This window comes from Lolium rigidum, chromosome 6 (genome assembly GCF_022539505.1).
Source record: "Lolium rigidum isolate FL_2022 chromosome 6, APGP_CSIRO_Lrig_0.1, whole genome shotgun sequence".
Lineage (NCBI taxonomy): Eukaryota > Viridiplantae > Streptophyta > Magnoliopsida > Poales > Poaceae > Lolium > Lolium rigidum.
In genome coordinates, this window is record NC_061513.1 from 59078424 (window position 1) to 59097160 (window position 18737).

An 18737-nucleotide genomic window follows, 5' to 3' on the forward strand; every position below is an offset into this window, starting at 1 on the left:
TTTTAACACCCGTATTAACACCACCAAGACAACACTAGAAGTCCAGCTTCTCTAAAAGCAACGCCTCCAAGAACAAAAAGTGCACAAGCCCCGTCGTCGCCTGATCATAGATCTTAAGTTTTCACCCTCGAGAAAGTCCTCCTCACAAAATGATGCCTTCAATAAGGCCATTACAAGGTACAACCAATTAAGGCCAGATCTTGGATTTTCACCCTAAAAGGTAGGACTTGGAACTTCTTCTGTGTTGTTGCCCCCTTTTACGATATCGTTGCTCAAAGTCACGAATCACCGAGCCAATTCCTCATCGGCACAAAGACTCGAATCACCATTGCTAGTCCTCATATCTTGGCTTCCATGACATTCTCCGCCAGCTGACATCACCATGGAACGAGAAAGCATGCCCATGATGGTAATATCCAGCAGAGCTTCACAACACTCTCTCTGAAACCAAACGGTCAGAGAAAAACATAGGTGCGCACGACCGAATCTCACCCGCTCTAGCGATCTCCAGGTATGAATCGCCTAGTGCAGTTCGCCGACGAAGCCTTCCGGAACATGACACTCTAGCCAGATCGTGGGGTCAAGCATCCGGTAGATCATCATCTTGGCGGGAGCTGGAACCCTAGGAGCACCACCTTTATTCAAGCCGAGCTAGTAGCCCCCACGCCACCCAGGGTCTGCCGCTTCGAACCTCACCGGCCAGGCTAGTCGAGGAAGAAGACGACAAAACAAGGGCGATCTTCCGCCAGATTCGGCTGAACCACGCAGTCATGAAAGACCTCCACCACCAGTCAACGCGCCGTCGTGAAAGACCTCCGCCACCACCCGTGTTCCACATGTGCCACCCCATTAACGGTGCGCCTTGCGTGTAGGAAACCGTTGGAGCTCGCCCGCCCTCACCCCCCATCTTTGACAAGCTGGACGTGGCCGCCACGACCAATGAAGATGGCGACATCGGCCGTGGGAAGAAGATAAAGGGGTGGCTCGCTAGGGTAGGAGAGGGGCCTCCGAGGCAACCCGGGAGGGAAGGGAAGGGTGGAAAGGAGGGAGGCGAACAAGGACGGCTGGAGGCGACGACGCTGAGATTCGATCGCATGTGAGTCCCGTACCTCTTTATCTAAACTTCTAATTTTGTCATCAATATTGAGTACTATGTTTTGGGTAACCTAACCACAACCACTCAATGGAAGAGGTTCCACAAACCTAATTTGAATTGCAACGGAACAACGGGCAGTAGCTTTTGCCTTCAACAATGTTGTTGTAATGCAGCCAAACAAATACCGATGACACGTTTTCTAAACTCACTACTACAAGAAAATACTGTACTTTGTAAACAACAAAATAAGATCTGAACGTCACACTGCCCCAAATACTTGTGTTCGTCGTCGGCGTTCCGCGCACCACGTTGCATGACACGTCCCGAGGAGTGGAGGACGGTGGACGGGACGGGGACTACAGTCTGCAGCCGACGCGGTGGCCCCCACGTCCGACCGAGGTCACATGCGCGCCCAAGCCGACCTCGCTTCCCGGTTCCCGCTTCCTCTCACACAAATCCACCCGCATCCACTGCGCGCACTCCAAACGGAAGCTCCTCCTGTGGCCGGGGCCGGGGCTGCCCCTACCGGAGCGCGGCCGAACACGACGCGCCGACGCCTTGTCCAAGTTCTAGCTCAGTCAGGGCTCCCGACGTGTCGCGCGGCTGCCACGGCACCACGCCAAGAGACAGAGAGGGGCGCCGCATCGGATCCCTCCGGCTGAGGAACACCAGTCTTCCCCGTGCAATATAATTCTCCACGGCGCGGCGTCTCACTCCTGGGCTTGGGCGCTCACACTGCCACCACACTGCGCTCGCTATTTATACCACCACACCGCCGCCGCGCCGTACACACCACCACGCCACCGCCGCTCGACTCCTCTCCACTCCAGCCATGGCCGCCGCCGCCGCCGACGGTCGGCTGCTCCCCGTACTGCTGCTCCTGCTTCCGTTGCTCGCCGCCGCCGCCTCCAGCGTGACATACGACCACCGCTCCCTCATCATCGACGGCCGGCGCCGCCTGCTCATCTCCGCCTCCATCCACTACCCGCGCAGCGTCCCCGCGGTACGTACGCCCCTGCAGCACCGCCGCGCTCATACATTTCGTAGTGTCTGCATTAGTAACTCCGATTGCTACTCTGCTCTGCTCGTGCTCCTGCTCCTGCTCGCAGATGTGGCCCAAGCTGGTGGCCGAGGCCAAGGAAGGCGGCGCCGACTGCATCGAGACCTACGTCTTCTGGAACGGCCACGAGACCGCCCCCGGCCAGGTCCTTCAGTTTTTCTTTTCTGCATTTCTATACTGTTCGTCACAGACGGGGTGGGTGTTCTGAAAATTTCATTCATAAGCGACTGGTGCTGCAGTACTATTTCGAGGACCGCTTCGATCTGGTGCAGTTCGTCAGGGTTGTCAAGGACGCCGGCCTCTACCTCATGCTGCGCATCGGCCCATTCGTCGCCGCCGAGTGGAACTTCGGGTGCGTCCGCCCGACCTCCTTCAGTTTACTGTTTCTACATGCTCACTGTCATTTCGTTTCTCTGCTGTAATGAAAGATGGGGGCTAATCTGTGTGTGGTGGTTTCAGGGGCGTGCCGGTGTGGCTGCACTACATTCCTGGAACTGTGTTCCGGACCAACAACGAGCCGTTCAAGGTGGGTGCAGCTTGCGAATTATGCAGAGTTTTGTGCCAAGTTTGCCGATTTGGGTCATAATCCAGGCGACGTTCTATTTGGATGCAGTCTCACATGAAGAGCTTCACGACCAAGATCGTGGACATGATGAAGAAAGAGCGGTTCTTCGCTTCGCAGGGAGGCCACATCATCCTGGCTCAGGTCTGTGATTTCAGTCAACTTTGAGACCCATGTTCGTCAGAGTTGACAGGAATAGATAATCTGAAGCTATTTATTTTTTTGCATTCCAGGTTGAAAATGAGTATGGAGATTATGAACAAGCGTATGGAGCTGGCGGCAAGGCGTATGCAGCGTGGGCAGCTAGTATGGCTCTGGATCAGAACATTGGCATACCTTGGATCATGTGCCAGCAGTACGATGCTCCTGATCATGTGGTTAGTGTGCCTTCTGTTAATCTGTTTTATGCAGCAGTTAAGAAATGAATTGGTGCATCAGACATACTACCACTCAAATTGCAAATTATGTCACCAAATTTTTTTGTAGACTAGCACAACTGCAATTTTTCGTTTTCCGATCGATGGTTTGCTCCGGAAATTGTGTGTTCATATTCAAGAGCCATTTCAATGGGGTAAAACCATAAAAACCTAAACAGAAGATAATTGGTAGCTGTAACTCCTCCCTAATTAGTATTACATAGAACTGCTGCTGCTCTCAGAAAAAATATAGTTGTGTAATTAGCAGAATCCTGGTATCTATCCGTGCATGAGCTTGGTAGTTTGATACATACTAACGTGTGATAGAGTTTTTAGCAGATGCAGTACGAGATCTTTTTGGCAGATCTATTCATTTATACAACTTTACATTTGCAGATAAACACTTGTAATAAATTCTACTGCGATCAATTCAAGCCAAATTCGCCAACCAAGCCAAAAATTTGGACAGAGAATTGGCCAGGATGGTAATACGTTTGGTACACTTCCATTAGGAACCAACTACAGTTCACAGTTACTTCTCCTGCTATGACAAATCAATTTTTTTATCTCCCTTGTGCCCCAAAGTGAAAGGAAATGATCTCTTGCATCTTGTCCATTTCTTGTTTAGGTTCCAGACTTTTGGTGAAAGTAATCCCCACAGACCCCCTGAGGATGTTGCGTTTTCTGTTGCACGTTTCTTCGGGAAAGGTGGCAGCGTTCAGAATTACTATGTGGTATTGCCTTGCACACAGTTCTTATTCTAACTTGATCCTCAAAAGAACAAAAAAAAAATCATACTACAACTTCACAAAAGATCACACATCTCATATTCTAATTCACAAAGAGACTCTGATTTTTATCTGGTCAAGCACCTGAAATCTTATTCAGTTAGTAGCATTATTTATAATGATTTCATCCTAGTCAAAATTGACTAAGTCTTCATTGTCCTTCTGAAGTACCATGGTGGAACAAACTTTGATCGTACTGCTGGAGGGCCATTCATTACAACTAGCTATGACTATGATGCACCAATTGATGAATATGGTTGGGCTCTAATGATCTTGGATCCATCAGTAATCTCATGCCTGGAACCATCCTGATATTGTCCATCCATCTGGATTTCAGGCCTTAGGCGACTTCCAAAATGGGCACATCTGAGGGAGCTTCACAAATCTATTAAATTGTGCGAACATAGTCTGCTTTATGGAAACTCAACGTTACTTTCTCTTGGGCCTCAGCAAGAGGTAACATTATTGTCTTCTATTGGCCTTTTTGTGATCTAATGCTGTACAACCCAGTGCGATATGGTTAATTACCTCTACAAGATAAGTTAAATACAACACTCTTGTAAATAGCACCTTGTGTTTACATGATACGTACTGCTTTATAATTGTAGAGCCCTCATATTGACTATATCTGTTAACCTCAACCTGTGTTAAAGTTCCCCTTTTCTAATTGCATATGTTTGCCCCCATTTGGATTAATATTTTCCTCTACTACCTTATAAAATGAATAGTGCCAACTTTTGCTTGCAGGCTGATGTTTACACTGATCACTCAGGAGGATGTGTTGCGTTCCTAGCTAACATTGATTCAGAAAAGGACAAAGTTGTCACTTTCAGGAACAGACAATATGATCTTCCTGCTTGGTCAGTTAGCATCCTACCTGACTGCAAGAGTGTAGTTTTCAACACTGCAAAGGTATTCCATTTTCCTTTTAGTCGTTTTCAGAATTAAATGTCATTGAAATGGATGGATAACATACTTCTGAGAAAATGAAACATAAAATAGCAGCAGAATTTAAAAGGACCAAGTATAAAGGCGACATTAGATTATTCAATGCTTAGTTAAGAAACACAAGATTACACCACTTTTTTCTTTTAACTTTGGTTCTCTATGATTGATCATCTTTAGGTTCAGTCTCAAACTTTGATGGTGGACATGGTTCCTGATACTTTGCAAGCATCAAAACCTGATCAGTGGAGCATTTTCACAGAGAGTATTGGGAATTGGGATAAAAATGATTTCGTACGAAATGGATTTGTGGACCATATTAATACAACAAAGGACTCTACTGATTACCTGTGGCATACAACAAGGTTGGTTTACTACGGGCTGTTTATTGTGTGCTTATTAAGTACTGAGTATGTTGGTAAGCCTGGTATCAACCAAAGATGGGAGGTCTTAGTATTATTTATGTTCCAATATAATTTCTTCTGCACCATTATATGCACTTCCAGTTCTGTATGTGACCCATTCTTTTAATGAATTTGCAGTTTTAATGTGGACAGAAGTTATCCTGCTGGGAACCATACAGTTCTTAATATTGACTCGAAAGGCCATGCTGTTCATGCTTTTCTGAATAATATGCTCATAGGTATATTCTTTGCTTTACTTTATGCTGAGAAACCATATAAAGTAATGTCACGTTTGCTTGGAGGTTTCTCCATTTCTAGTTCAGACTATGTGGATATTTTTCTGCATGGTAAAAATTTATCCTTAAAAAGTAAATGTTTGTTCTCACTAGCGCCATTATGACAATTTTCCAAAGGGTTGTTGAGTTGCACATTGTTGGCAGTGCCTCTTGTCAAACTTTACGCACTAGCCAACGCAAACTGATGGAAAGGGCTAGTACAATCCACTTATACACTTCAACACCTCTCACCCTTAGATACTAGTTGTTTGCAGTTTGCAGTTCTCTTCAGTTTGAGTTCATTGTCATTATCATTATACTTATAATACATCTCTTCCTCAGGTAGTGCATATGGTAATGGCTCAGAATCAAGTTTCAGTGTGCATATGCCCATCAATTTGAAGACTGGGAAGAATGAAATTGCACTACTGAGTATGACTGTTGGATTGAAAGTAAGTGTCTACCTGTACAAATGGTTTAACATAGCATCATATGCTGTTCTTTACATGCCCATGCCATTTTATGTGCATACATATGCCAGTTTACACACTTTTGTGAAGAAACTTCTACCTGTTAGGTCACTTCAAGTTAAAACTGCTTATCTGATTGGATCTTTATGCACTTTATAAGAGCGCAGGGCCCTATTATGAATGGGTAGGAGCTGGCCTTACAAGTGTGAGCATCTCTGGGATAAAAAATGGAACCATTGACTTGTCTTCAAATAACTGGGCATACAAGGTACTGTCATCACTATTCTTCGTATTTCTTAGCTACCTTATGTTTCTACTCTTGATTTCGTATGCCCAGAATTTGAGACAATCAAGATTGGTGTTTATCTGTCCTTATGTCATGTATTTGTTAGTAGATTGGGTTGGAAGGTGAGCATTACGGTTTGTATAAGCCCGATCAGGGTAATAACCAAAGGTGGCGGCCACAATCTGATCCACCAAAAGATCAGCCTTTGACATGGTACAAGGTAACGTTATACTATGTTTATTCTCGATGAATTGTTCACAGCCTATTATGTGCACTAATCCAATGCACTTTTAGGTAAATGTTGATGTTCCAGAAGGAGATGACCCAGTTGGGATAGACATGCAGTCTATGGGGAAAGGCCTGGTTTGGTTGAATGGGAATGCCATAGGGAGGTATTTTCCCAGGACTAGTTCAACTGATGACAGGTGCACTCACAGCTGTAACTACAGAGGACAATTTTCTCCCAACAAGTGCAGGATTGGATGTGGGAAGCCAACCCAAAGATGGTAATGCAACGGACATTAGGAACAGCTCACCATCCTTATTTTGTTATGTCCATTATTCTCTTGTGTTTAACATTTCCGTTTTACTTGTGAACAAGGTACCATGTCCCAAGATCATGGTTTCACCCATCAGGGAACACCCTTGTGGTGTTTGAGGAGCATGGTGGGGATCCCACGAAGATTACATTCTCGAGAAGAGTTGTGACAAGCGTCTGCTCCTTTGTGTCAGAGAACTATCCTTCCATAGACCTGGAGTCCTGGGATAAAAGGGTCTCAGATGATGGCACAGTAGCAGCAAAAGTACAGCTGTCTTGTCCCAAGGGCAAAAAAATCTCTTCAGTTAAGTTTGCAAGCTTTGGCGACCCCAGTGGAACCTGCAGATCCTACCAACAAGGAAGCTGCCACCATCCAAGCTCTCTATCAGTTGTTGAGAAGGTAACATTTCCAATTTCTTGATGTAAAAGCAAGCATGATACTGAACTCAGAAATCAAGAACCATCAATTCTGTCTTTTTGGGGGTGTTGATGCATGTGGATTTGGATCAGTACCACATGAAATTAGTCTTGAAATCCAATGACTTATCAGTTCTAACTTCATAGACTGCAGTAATGGTACAACTGGAATCAGATTATATACCTGTAGGAGGTTTTAAATTTACCATTTCGAAGCTACCATAGGTTCAATCCGAGTTGTCTAGTAGCTATTTCTGGATCCTAGCAGTTTATCTAAAATAAGAGATCTATATTTGGTTGACCTTACAAACTTTGTATAGTATTTCCCTAAAGCAGTCCATTATTCTCTGCAGGCCTGTCTGAACATCAATAGCTGTACAGTTACACTGTCAGAGGAGGGATTTGGGGAAGACGTATGCCCTGGCGTTGCTAAAACACTTGCCATTGAAGCAGACTGTTCTTAGTAAGCTCTGCCAAGCTAAGAGTCCCACCGCTATGAATCTGCTCGTCAAAAATCAGATACTGAAAAGATGTTGTGATGGCTGCATAACATCATATAACGACATGGTGGAGGTATACCTAGATTTAGGTTCATATTTCTTGTGACCATGGTTTAAGCCTTTGTTTTGTCGAGTTTTCCTGATGCATGTCTCTGGTACTATTGACAAGTGATACAATTAAGGATACTGAACATATGAGGCTCATTATACACCTAAATGTAGCTATGAGTTAGAACCATGGGCAAACTACCACAAAATATTCCAAGGGCTACTGGTAGTTTTGCCATCCACTTGGGATATGCACTGATTCTTGAGTTCATGATATGTAATCTGCCTCCTAGGAGGATGTAAACCAAACTCTTTTCAATGAAATGAAACAGGAAGGTCCTTTGTGTTTTCTCGAAAAATATATATTCAACATCATGCCTGTTATTTTCTACGTGCATGAGCTTCTGTCCAGCATGTATTCCTTTTTGATGTCCTTTTAGGTCTAAAGTATCCGGTGAAAACTTGCAGGCCCCTCCTCAGCTAATAGACAAGTAAATTTGAGATTGTTTTTATAGTAAAGTTCATTGGGTTGTGATTATTGCCGGAATTCTTGCAAAAGCATCCACCCAGCAGCCAGCACATGGAGATGGAGACAGATAGGGTCCCCAAAATAGACTATGGCAGACATCCACAATGAAGTATATCTTCTTTATAGAATTATTATCATGTTTGTACTCTCTTCTCCCAAGTATTTGACATCTGTATCACTCCATGCTCTCGAGAAAGCAATGAACATACTAGTAATTAGTGGATGTAACAAAATATATTTAGGATTACCTAATTTTTTTAAACAGTAGGCTCGCTAGGAGCCCAGCTTTGAATTAACAAAGCCATCAACCGGCCAGGAATTATACAAGGCGAACCGAACAAACACCCACACACAACACCACACTACACAACACAACACAACACAACGGCCGAACGATATAAGGGTACACCCTGAAAGGCTTACAACTCAACACTACTAGCAAACCAAAGGGACTTGCAAAGCGAAGACTACAACTCTCCGGCACCGAGGGCAACGAGCAGCGAAGGCGCGACGAGGCACTGCCAAAGAGCAGGATGGAGATTCATGAGCGAGGAAGGCCCCTGAACTGCAAGCACCAAAACACATTCCGGTTCCCACACCGAAGAGGGCCCCTATCCTCTCGCCTTGGCTCGAAGGCGTCGAACCATCGGTCATGGGAAAAGCTCACCCGAGAGCTAGGGAAGTGGTGAACTTGAGCTCCGAGGCAGCCCCAGAACACGACCACCAGGAAGGGGGAGCACACCACACCGGCCAAACCGCCGCGGCCTAAGGACGACCAGAGAGAAGCAGGAAAGCCACCGGGAGCAACTGCACGAGACCAAAGTTTCGACCTTCAACCTCACCGAGCATCCCACTCCCCAGGCGACGCCTCCAAGGAGGATACGGCGTGCAGCACGTCGACGCCGCCCAATCTGAGAGATTTTGGGCTTTCGCCCGGGAGGTTGGTTGGGGTGGAGACAGGGGACCTCAGCCACGCCTCCAAGGAGGAAGAACGGCGCCCGCAGGCGCCGTCGCCGCTAGGCCGGGCCAGCCAACCTAGGGTTTCCCCCCGGTCCCGAGCCACACACCAACTCCCTCCACATTCCAGAGCGAGCAGCAAGCCGCCGCAAAGCCGAAAACGCGGAGAAGAGAGAGAGAAGAGGGGGAACAACCTCGATCTGCCGGGGAGGGGGCCTCCAAGCCGCAGCCGCCACCCGCCGCGGTCCAACCTCCCAAGAGGTCGCGGCCGACGGCCAGAGTCACCCGCGCCAACGCTTGCCGCGCGCGCCGTCGCCTCGCCTGAAGGGCCGCCGCTAGAAAACCACAAATACTGCTCCAACCAATCTTATAACGCACAAATAACACACAAATCAATAGATGCTTGTGAGCAGTGTGCAATACCGCTAGTTCAATATAGAATCTTCACATTATGCATCTTATGTAACAGCACCACTGAAACCAAATTACTAAGCATTACTTCTGATCATGCATGATTATACAAGGTAATCACCTCAATAACAGTGACATAAAAAAATAACCCCCGACTCAACAGGTATGGTTCAAACAAACCAAAATAGCTTCAACAATTCGAACCCCCGATAGCACACACCATGGACCCAAATCACACAAAAAAGTCAATCTGCAGCCGTGCAACCAGCAGCAATGGGATAAAAAATTCGAGAAAAGAAGCACCCAGGAGAAGCCTTTCAGGAAACATCAGCATAGTTCTTGATAACCACTAGAAAAGGTTTTCTTTCATCAGAGGGAAGGCCCAAAGAAACAACTAGCTAAGCAACTTGCACCTGAAATTACAGGCAGCTCCATATCTGCCATATGTTGGATCTTTCCGGTTCAACATAGATCCAACATATAGGCAAATGAGGTGATGAAACAAAAGCAAGACAAACAGACACCATCGACCTAGAGGATCCCATCCCATATATGCATAACAGTGTTACTTCAGGTCTAGCAAAACATAGTCTTGTGCTTCCTCTTCTTCTCCTTCTGATTTGACGCAAGCTTGACAATGAGCTCATCCAAAACAGAGGGATAGGTTGTAGTTATATGCTTCCAGCCATCAGTCACCATTACTTTACCCAAACACTTGGGAGACTGAACTTGAATAAAATTCAAACACGCATCCTTCAATCTGTGGCAGTGGTGTTGCTCAGCTAGAGCCAGAGTGGATGCCACGGAGCTCACACCTATGTTCTCAGATAACTGCTTCTCACATAAAGACTTGAGCTGTTGGATATCATATCTGTCTGCTGCTACAAACAAATCTTGCAGCCATTGCAGCCACGTTACATGCTCTCTTGCTTCCTCTTCTTGTCCTTCTTCCTCAACTTCTGGGATTTCATCCTCTACTGCTTCCTCTTCTTCTACTTCCACAGCTTGTGCTTTGTCCTCCATCTCAGGAAATGAGTCTGAGTAGATGAAGCTTAGCAAAGCCACAAACACTTTTGCTTCCATGTCTTTGATCTGTATGGCACTGGACGTTATACCCTCTATCATGGGGCCAAAGAGTTGAGCCCTGAAAACTTTAGATCGGGCTGCAAGCACGCACCGGTGTGCGGGGAACATCTCACCGCTGACCTCAAATGTGACATCACAACCCACCTTATCTTGAAGTAGAATTTTAAATTGCTGGCCAATGTCAGGCAGGGTGACCCTGGCATCCTGGTTGTTGAAATCATTGCAAACCATGATGTCACACCGGATGGTGAAACAATCTGCCTTTAGATGTGTTGATTGTTCAAGGGCATCTCTTTTCACAAACTTTGTGTTGCCCCAACGACGATGTTTGCTAGAGAAGCTGCATGTTTGGGTCGAACGAATATACTTTGGCTCCTGCTTCTCAACCTGGCCAACAAAGCTAAACTGGAACTTCACCTTCACAACCTCTTCAATTTCATCTTCCTCATCGCCAAGGAAAACATCGAGAGAAATGTATTCAACACGACTCAGGTTGACACCGTTGGGATAGTACCTGATGCGCCATTTATGACCTCCTACCATGAAAGGCCCAGCCCTGATGCCCGCGCCATTAGGCATCTCTTGTACGGTACGAGAGTAGTTTTTTACCACAAGCAGGTGATACCTGCTGTCCGTGTCGGCGTCAACGGCTGACGTGGTGCAATGCTCTCTGCCGGTGACGACAGATACACCGGTGAACGACGACATGACGGATCTGCGAGTCAATCCAAAATCCAGGCACCATTCACATCCTAAGTTTCTAAGGTGAGATGGGTGAGCTGAGAGGGCAAACCTGGTATCCTCCCGCTGCTTGAGACGACGCTCAACTTCACCCCACGTTGCTTCTCCCTGGAAACAGAGTGCGCAGCGGCCTGCGCATTTAGCCAAGAATTAGGGTTCGGTTGTCTACAGATATCCATGTTATTTCTGTTTGTACTAGCATAACTCATGTGTTATCATAACAAAATTCTATCAACCATTTGTTTATACAGTCCTACAGATCAAGAGAGTAGCAAATATCTATGAAATTGGCACATCACATAACTTTGTTTATATAGTACTACAAATCACCAACAGAGTGTGCGGTGGCGGTGGGCATTTTGCCAAGAGCACAAGTGTTAGGGTTCGGTTGTCTATAAAAGTTCATGTTATTTTTTTTTATACTAGTTGCTCTCATTACAGAATTCTATCAACATTTGTTCATACAATACCACAAAATCAGGAGAATAGCAAATATCTATGAAACTGGCACATCATGTCACTTTGTTTATGAACTACTACAATAGTACAAATCACCATCGGTTGGATATATCAAGGGAAAACAAATACAAACTAATGAAGTGCCTGAATCTGATGTATCATGCAAATGATACACAAAGTTGACAAAACAATCGAAACAAATAATAACTAATAAAGGGCCTCAATCTGATGTAACATTTGGAGATAGCAGCTAAAGGTTCAATTCCTTAATGTACAAAGCTACAGATGCTGGTAACTAAGTCAGTGCTGTTTGCTCACATTTATAGAAGCAAAATACTGAACTGGTAATCAGGAGACAGCGTAGAATACTAAGATGCATGTTGAAGTTGATAAGAAAGATCTTTACAGTAGCTGCATGGATTCATTCTACAACGTTTGTGGAGATGTAGCAAGTCCGGGAAGATAAATGGACAACGATAGAGAATTGAACTGTAGGTATACAAAAAAAGCACAGGAAGATAAGATTTTCCTGTTTGAGGACAGAATGATCTCATTTTGTAGAAATAAAGTTGGTCCAACCCAGCTTCTAACTTGGTGGTGGTTAAACATGTAGAAACTATAAGCTCCTACCTATGCTGGGTTTTAAACTTACACTATCCCTCGATGTCCACGACTTTATTAGAGCTTCCTCTTTAGTTTTGGCAACTCGATTCGAATTGCAACAAATGACCAGAAACAGTGTGATCTACTACAAGAACAGAAACCGCAACAATGGGACCATAGCTACACAAACAGTGGGATGTGTGACATACAGAGCAAAAGAAAACCAAACTGGAGGTCGACGGCTCACCGGGACCCGGGGAGAGAGCGGCGATCTCGGTGCCTAGAGGGCGTGCTCGGGCTGAAAGTCCGGCAAGGGTTGCAGGGGGCGCTCGGGGTGGAGAAGCTCGTCCGTCGGGAGGAGGTGCTCGGGCTTGAGGCGGCGGCGGGTGGCGGGGCGCTGAGACGGGAGAGACAGCGGCGGTCGGTGCAGACAGTTCCCGGGCTGGAGGCGGCGAGCGATGTGCAGCGGAGTTTGGCTGGATGATCTTGCGATTGGCGCGGGCGCCAGACGGGAGAGGAGACGGCGGTGGCTGTAACTAGGGTTGGATGGGGTATATCTGAATTTTCAAGTTAGTATTTATAAACGGAGCAGTACTGTCAAACTTTTTTGTTTGATCAGAGAAAAATACTACTCCCTCCGTTCCAAATTAGTTGTCCCAATTTTTTTTAAATATGGATGTATCTAGACATGTTTTAGTGTTTTGATGCATCCATATTTTAACAAACTTAAGACAACTAATTTGGGACGGAGGATAGTACTACCTCCGGACATATTTAATTGACGCGGCTTAACCTACCCGTAAAGGCTAATCTTGCTTTCACTCCGCGTCGATCTATTCCGACCGGAGGGAGTACTTCCTTCGGTTCATATTACTTGTCACTACTATAAATGTATCTATAACTAAAATATGTTTAGATATATTTATATTAGTAACAACTAATGTGGATTGGAGGGTACTTGGGAGAGCTAAGAAAATATTGCTCTTTTGCGGCGGAGAAAAAGAAAGGTAATACAAGAAGCTTTGGCAAAAAATTCGTGATATTTTTGGATTTGCATTTATGGAATCTCTAAATGGCACTTGACTGAAATTTCAAATTTGTACTTATTTATAAAATTGCTTTAATACAATCTTTTTGTCTCACACGGGAGAACAAATACAGTAAGTGTTATCATTATGCACAATGCGTCTCCGAGACAAGGGACCGTGAGGTCAAATGCGCGAAGATGCTGATTCTTTCCACGGCACGCTTGTGGTTGGCCATGCCTTGGCCTCTCTCCCCTCCTGCAACTTTTTCCATAGCTTTTATTTTAGATGAAAAAGGACTTTCTCCCTAGCTCTATTTCAACTGAAAGGAAGCTCACAAGTCTTTTCCTTACCAAGGTACCTAAGAGAACTGAAAGATTTTTAATGAGACGGTTTGCTTGCTTAATATATATTGTGTTAAAAAAACAGAAAGGAAGCTCACAAGTCTCCTTACAAACCTAGCTACTTATGCAAAGAAAAAGAGTGTTCTGTTCTGGTGAACTTAAACAGTATCACCTAGCAAAGCAAAGCTACAGACAATCACTATTGGAGTTGCTCTTATGGTTTCTAGTTTTGTATATGGAGTCAATCACTTTCCTCTAGAGGGATCCCTTATTTTGGATATATATTTTGATCCAGGAACCTATGCGACATATGTTAAGATCTTGCAAGTTTGGGATACCTATTCCACCAAACTCTTTTTTCATACAGATGAAGAACCAGTTGGCCAAATGTATTTGTGATTGGCTAATTGTGTATCCAACAATTTTAGAGCCCACTTAGGAATTTTTTTTAAAAAAGGGATAACATGTATATTGGTATACTGGACAAACAAGATTGAATAAGAATTCTCTTAGCAGAAGTGGCAAGGAGTTTTCCTCTCCAGCCTGTGATCCTACGCATAATGCTTTCTATGAGAGGTTGTAAATCCTCTATGCTAAGCCTCTCATAATGTAGAGGGATTTCCAGATGCTTAACTAGGAAAGCTCCAACCACACACTGAAAGTCGTCAAAAAAGGTTGTACCTCTTATATTTCCATGTTAATAGGGAGTAGCTCACTTTTATGAAAATTTATTCTCATACCATACCAGATAGCTGCTCAAAACATGTAACTCCCCAAACACCTTAAAGTATTTAATACTTTAATATTTTTAGAAACTGAGCTATTCCCTGAATACTTAAAAACAGTTTGATGCCAAATGGAGCCCAGGCCGTGCACAGGAATTCCTTTTGTCAGTGGAGCACCCGAAACACTGAGCGCGATGTCTTGTCCAAGAGACCAAGACACGTCCTCGCCAAGTCGCGAGCGATTCCCTTGCAAGAGCAGCAAATGTACCATGCGCGGGACCTCCCGTGCACCATATCACGAGGTTTCATTTGCGTATCAATCCAAAATAGTTTTCCCAAACGCAATAAAACTTGATGATACACACCATAGCACGAATTGCAAAGCATGAAACTAAGGGCATCTCCAAGGGGGCGACGCAAATCAGACGCCAATATCAACCAGCTGCATCCGTTTGCGTCGATCCGTAAACGCTAAAATGGTCGCCAGCCAACATTGTCCATTTGAATTGGGGGCAATGGGCCGGCACATTTGGTCAGGCGAGACCACCATGTTCTCTATTATTAAATAGAGAGAAAATATGTTCTTCATGGTAGACATGGATTACATATTAGTTAGACTTGAGGTTTTAAAATTAGTGCAACATATTAAAACAAACTGAACATATGAACTGCGAATATGTTTAAACCAACTTTTAAATTAGCTACTTCTTCATGGAGGCGCTTCCTGCGTCGTCTTCTTCTTCACGGACACGCTTCCTGCTGGTCACCTCTATGGAAGAGCTAGTGCCGATCGTTGTGTACCCCTCCGACGAGTAGTCATTGTTGTCTTCGTCGTCGTCGGTGCACGCATGTTGCGCCTTCGCCTTCGCCCGTGCCCTTGCCTCCTTCTTTGCCGCCACCACCTCCTCGGCCGCCTCCTTCGCCTCCAGTCGTCTCCACTTTGCATCTTCATCCTCTTCCTTCTCCTCCTCCACCTCGTCCTGGCCGTCATCGGCAACGGCGTACCCCCTCATCCTGGGTGTCGTTAGCGACGGCCTCCCCCTCCCCGTCCTGTTCGTCCATCGGCGGGGAGCTAGAGCTGCTCGGCGTGGCAACTCTATCCCACCAATGGCGCTATCCTGGTGGCTTCCCCTTGCTATCGGTGTCTGATGGCAAAGATAGGTTGCTCAGGGCTCAGTCATAGAGATGAATGGTGTAGGGCGGCTGGAGATCCTTAGCGCATACGCAGGGGTCTTATTGAGTAGGGATTAATGGCGGCGCAGATACCGAAGAGGGTTGCGGTTGCTTTTCCGCGGCGGTTCACACTCCATTCTAGCGGTTCGCGTGTCGATCGACGCGGTTGCTACTCTGGCGGTTGCTCTCCCCGGCAGTTGTTGTGCTTACATTCGCGCCGGCTCGAGCCAGGGTTGCTGCCAAGCGAGCCCGTGGGAGAAGCGAGCGGACGATCGACGCGACTGCGCAGCGTCTGCGGAGATGCGGAGATGCAAACGTGCCACATAGTTGCGCCGCGTTTGCGTCTCTGCGGATGACCCGGATACTATGTGTCGTCCTGCTGGAGCAGGGTGTAGGCGCATTTTTCGTCCACGCGGACGCAAACGGTCGCTTAACATACATTTCGTTAGAGATGCCCCAAGTGAAATAAGAGCATCTCCAACGGGGCGACGCAAACGGAAGTTGAGCGACCGTTTGCGTTCGCCCGGGCCGAAAATGCGTCTGGTACCACCCCCGCGGGGCGACGCATCGTGATCGGGCCGTCCGTACAGACTCGCTGCCAGGCAGGCCCGGTGGAGAAGCGAGCGGTCACTTGGGGTGTCCGCGCAGCGTCCGCCGCGACGCATTCCAGGCGCAAATATGCGCTGGATTTGCGCCGAGTCTGTATCGAGGGCATCGCTTTCGCGGCCATCGCTTCCGCGGTCAGCGCTTCCGCGTCTGCGCCGCAGCCTTCGCCATCAATGTCGCGGCTGACTCTTCTGCGCGTGCATTGGCGGGCGGCGGCTGGACTTCTGCGCCGCCTTCAATGGCATCGTTTTGCGCGTGCAGCCGGTCTTAAAAGTCCACCAGCATCGTTCCTGCCATCGCCCACACCTCCACTCCCACCACCACCGCCGCGCGCCGCCGCAGCACCATGGGGAAGAAGAAGAACGACTTCGAGGCGTCCGGCAGCGGCACCAAGAAGGTGGAGCAGCCGCACAGGGTGCCGCTGCCCGTCAGCGTGGGGCGGTTGATGCACGCGAACTGGACGTTGTGCGATGCCTGGGGGACATGCACATGCCTGGCGGCTAGCGGCTCAGCTACCGCCGGGTGCCTGTCCCGCCCGTGCCTGCGCGCGAGCCAGATAGGAGCGCCGAGATCCGGCGAAGGAGGCGGTACCTGCCGCCGGACCTCAGCGCCGATCCCGCCTACGCCATCGACTCCAACAGCTGGCGCAGCTATCTCGAGTCCGTGAAGGATCCGAGGAGGAGGGCGGGCTTCCAGGGCGACAGGGACTTCCCCTTTGACCGTCCACCGGCGCCTCGTCGTCGAAGACGGCAGGCGCCGACGCCTGCACAGGACGACGACGACGACGAGGCGCTGGCGTACCACAACGAGGAGGCCAAGGACGACAGCGACGACTACGTCGCGTGCATTTTCCATGAATGGCAGTTGGCCATGGCGGAGGGCCGGGAGTTTGAGTACCCGGACAACATGACGGACGATGAGATCGCGAGGCTCGACATCTCGTCTCGGAGCTGGACCGACCTGTGCAGCCGCCGTTGCCCCGGTATGCCACCGGCATCATGTCGCCGGACCTCACGGAGGAAGAAGCCCTACAACTGGCACTACAGGACTCGGCCACGCCACCCGTTCAAACGCCGCCTCCATCTCCGCTGTAGAACCTATGGGGGCCTCCACCTCCGGCCTGGGCTCCTCCACCTCCGCCACATGCCTGGGCTCCTCCACCTCCACCACAGGCCTGAGCTCCTCCACCTCCACCTCCACCACAGGCATGGGCTCCTCCACCTCCACCACCGCCGGCGGTACCGACGTATGTTCCGCCGCTTCCCAACTGGCTGTGGGTGGTACCGGAGCTTGTCGTGATCGACAACGACGAGGAGAACCAGTAGGCTCAGGCGTTCTTAGGGTTTTTTTCCTTTCTTTTACTATGTAAATTATGTTTTCATGTTATAAAAAATGGAAAATCGATAAAAAAAATGCGTCGTGCCGCTGGAGCCACCCCCGACGCAAACGGACATGCGCAGACATTTTCAGACGCTAAAATGCGTTATCTCCAACGGGGCGACGCAAACGGATGCTGCGCGACCATTTGCGTCTGCACGGACCGGAAATGCGCCTGCACCCTGCTCCAGCGGGGCGACGCATCGTGTCCGGGGCGTCCGCAGTGACGCAAACGAGGCGCAAATATGCGACACGTTTGCGTCTCCGCGGACACTGCGCGGTCGCGCCGAGCGTCCGCTCGCTTCCCCCACGGGCCCTCCTGGCAGCGACCCTGGCTTGATCGGCGCGAATTAAAGCACAACAACTGCCGGGGAGGTCAACCGCCGGAGTGGCAACCGCGCCGATCAACCCGCCAACCGCCAGAATGGAGCGTCGAACCGCCGCGGAAGAGCAACCACATGCCTCTTCGTTATACGCGCCGCTATTAATCCCTGCTGAATATAACCCATGCGTCTGCTGTTAATCACGTCCAACCGGCTGCCATTCTTGTTCTTCTTATTCTCTAGCACCGGCTAGCAACCATGAGCAACTTGTCGTTGCCGTCGGACACGGACAACGAGGGCAAACCGCCGGGATGGTGGCATTAGTGGGTAAGGCTGCGACGCCCAGCGACCCTAGATCCCCGTCGAGGGAGGCCGAGGAGGAGGGATGCGTCGTTGGCATCGACGGCCAGGAGGAGAACTCCGACGCCAAGTGGGCACGACTGGCGGCGGACGAGCCGGCGGCAGCAAGGAAGGAGGCAATGGCCCGGGCGAGGGCGCAGGCGGAGCATCGTCGTCCGTTCACCGACGACAACGACGAAGACCCCACTGACCAGTCCTCCGACTGAAACTCAA

The 18737-nt window shown here is 48.0% G+C and overlaps 2 protein-coding genes across 2 annotated transcripts; one reads left to right on the forward strand and one right to left on the reverse strand.

Annotated features, from left to right (window-relative positions):
- The first annotated feature begins 1922 nt into the window (after positions 1 to 1922).
- On the forward strand, positions 1923 to 8135 carry LOC124660719 (beta-galactosidase 3-like). The gene is made up of 19 exons (XM_047198533.1): positions 1923 to 2099; positions 2206 to 2301; positions 2396 to 2508; positions 2616 to 2682; positions 2770 to 2862; positions 2952 to 3095; positions 3531 to 3619; positions 3763 to 3868; positions 4091 to 4178; positions 4260 to 4378; positions 4670 to 4834; positions 5048 to 5232; positions 5410 to 5510; positions 5889 to 5998; positions 6177 to 6284; positions 6412 to 6522; positions 6597 to 6808; positions 6904 to 7240; positions 7611 to 8135. The coding sequence occupies exons 1-19, from the start codon at positions 1929 to 1931 to the stop codon at positions 7719 to 7721; spliced, it is 2526 nt and encodes an 841-aa protein (XP_047054489.1). The 5' UTR covers positions 1923 to 1928; the 3' UTR covers positions 7722 to 8135.
- A 1726-nt stretch (positions 8136 to 9861) lies between these two features.
- LOC124660461 (BTB/POZ and MATH domain-containing protein 2-like) lies at positions 9862 to 11625 on the reverse strand. Its single transcript, XM_047198276.1, has 2 exons — positions 11414 to 11625; positions 9862 to 11344 (listed from the first exon to the last, which is right to left on the reverse strand). Exons 1-2 carry the CDS (start codon positions 11494 to 11496, stop codon positions 10279 to 10281), a joined length of 1149 nt encoding a protein of 382 aa, XP_047054232.1. The 5' UTR covers positions 11497 to 11625; the 3' UTR covers positions 9862 to 10278.
- Positions 11626 to 18737: the final 7112 nt, after the last annotated feature.

Bases quoted from the DNA above. Each gene is read 5' to 3' on its own strand.
- LOC124660719 (XM_047198533.1), top strand. From the start codon at position 1,929: ATGGCCGCCGCCGCCGCCGACGGTCGGCTGCTCCCCGTACTGCTGCTC. The intron at 5,233-5,409 runs GTTGGTTTACTA...ATGAATTTGCAG, and splicing joins TACCTGTGGCATACAACAAG to TTTTAATGTGGACAGAAGTT. The intron at 5,999-6,176 runs GTAAGTGTCTAC...GCACTTTATAAG, and splicing joins GTATGACTGTTGGATTGAAA to AGCGCAGGGCCCTATTATGA.
- LOC124660461 (XM_047198276.1), bottom strand. From the start codon at position 11,496: ATGTCGTCGTTCACCGGTGTATCTGTCGTCACCGGCAGAGAGCATTGC. The intron at 11,345-11,413 runs GTATCACCTGCT...CGCGGGCATCAG, and splicing joins GACGCCGACACGGACAGCAG to GGCTGGGCCTTTCATGGTAG.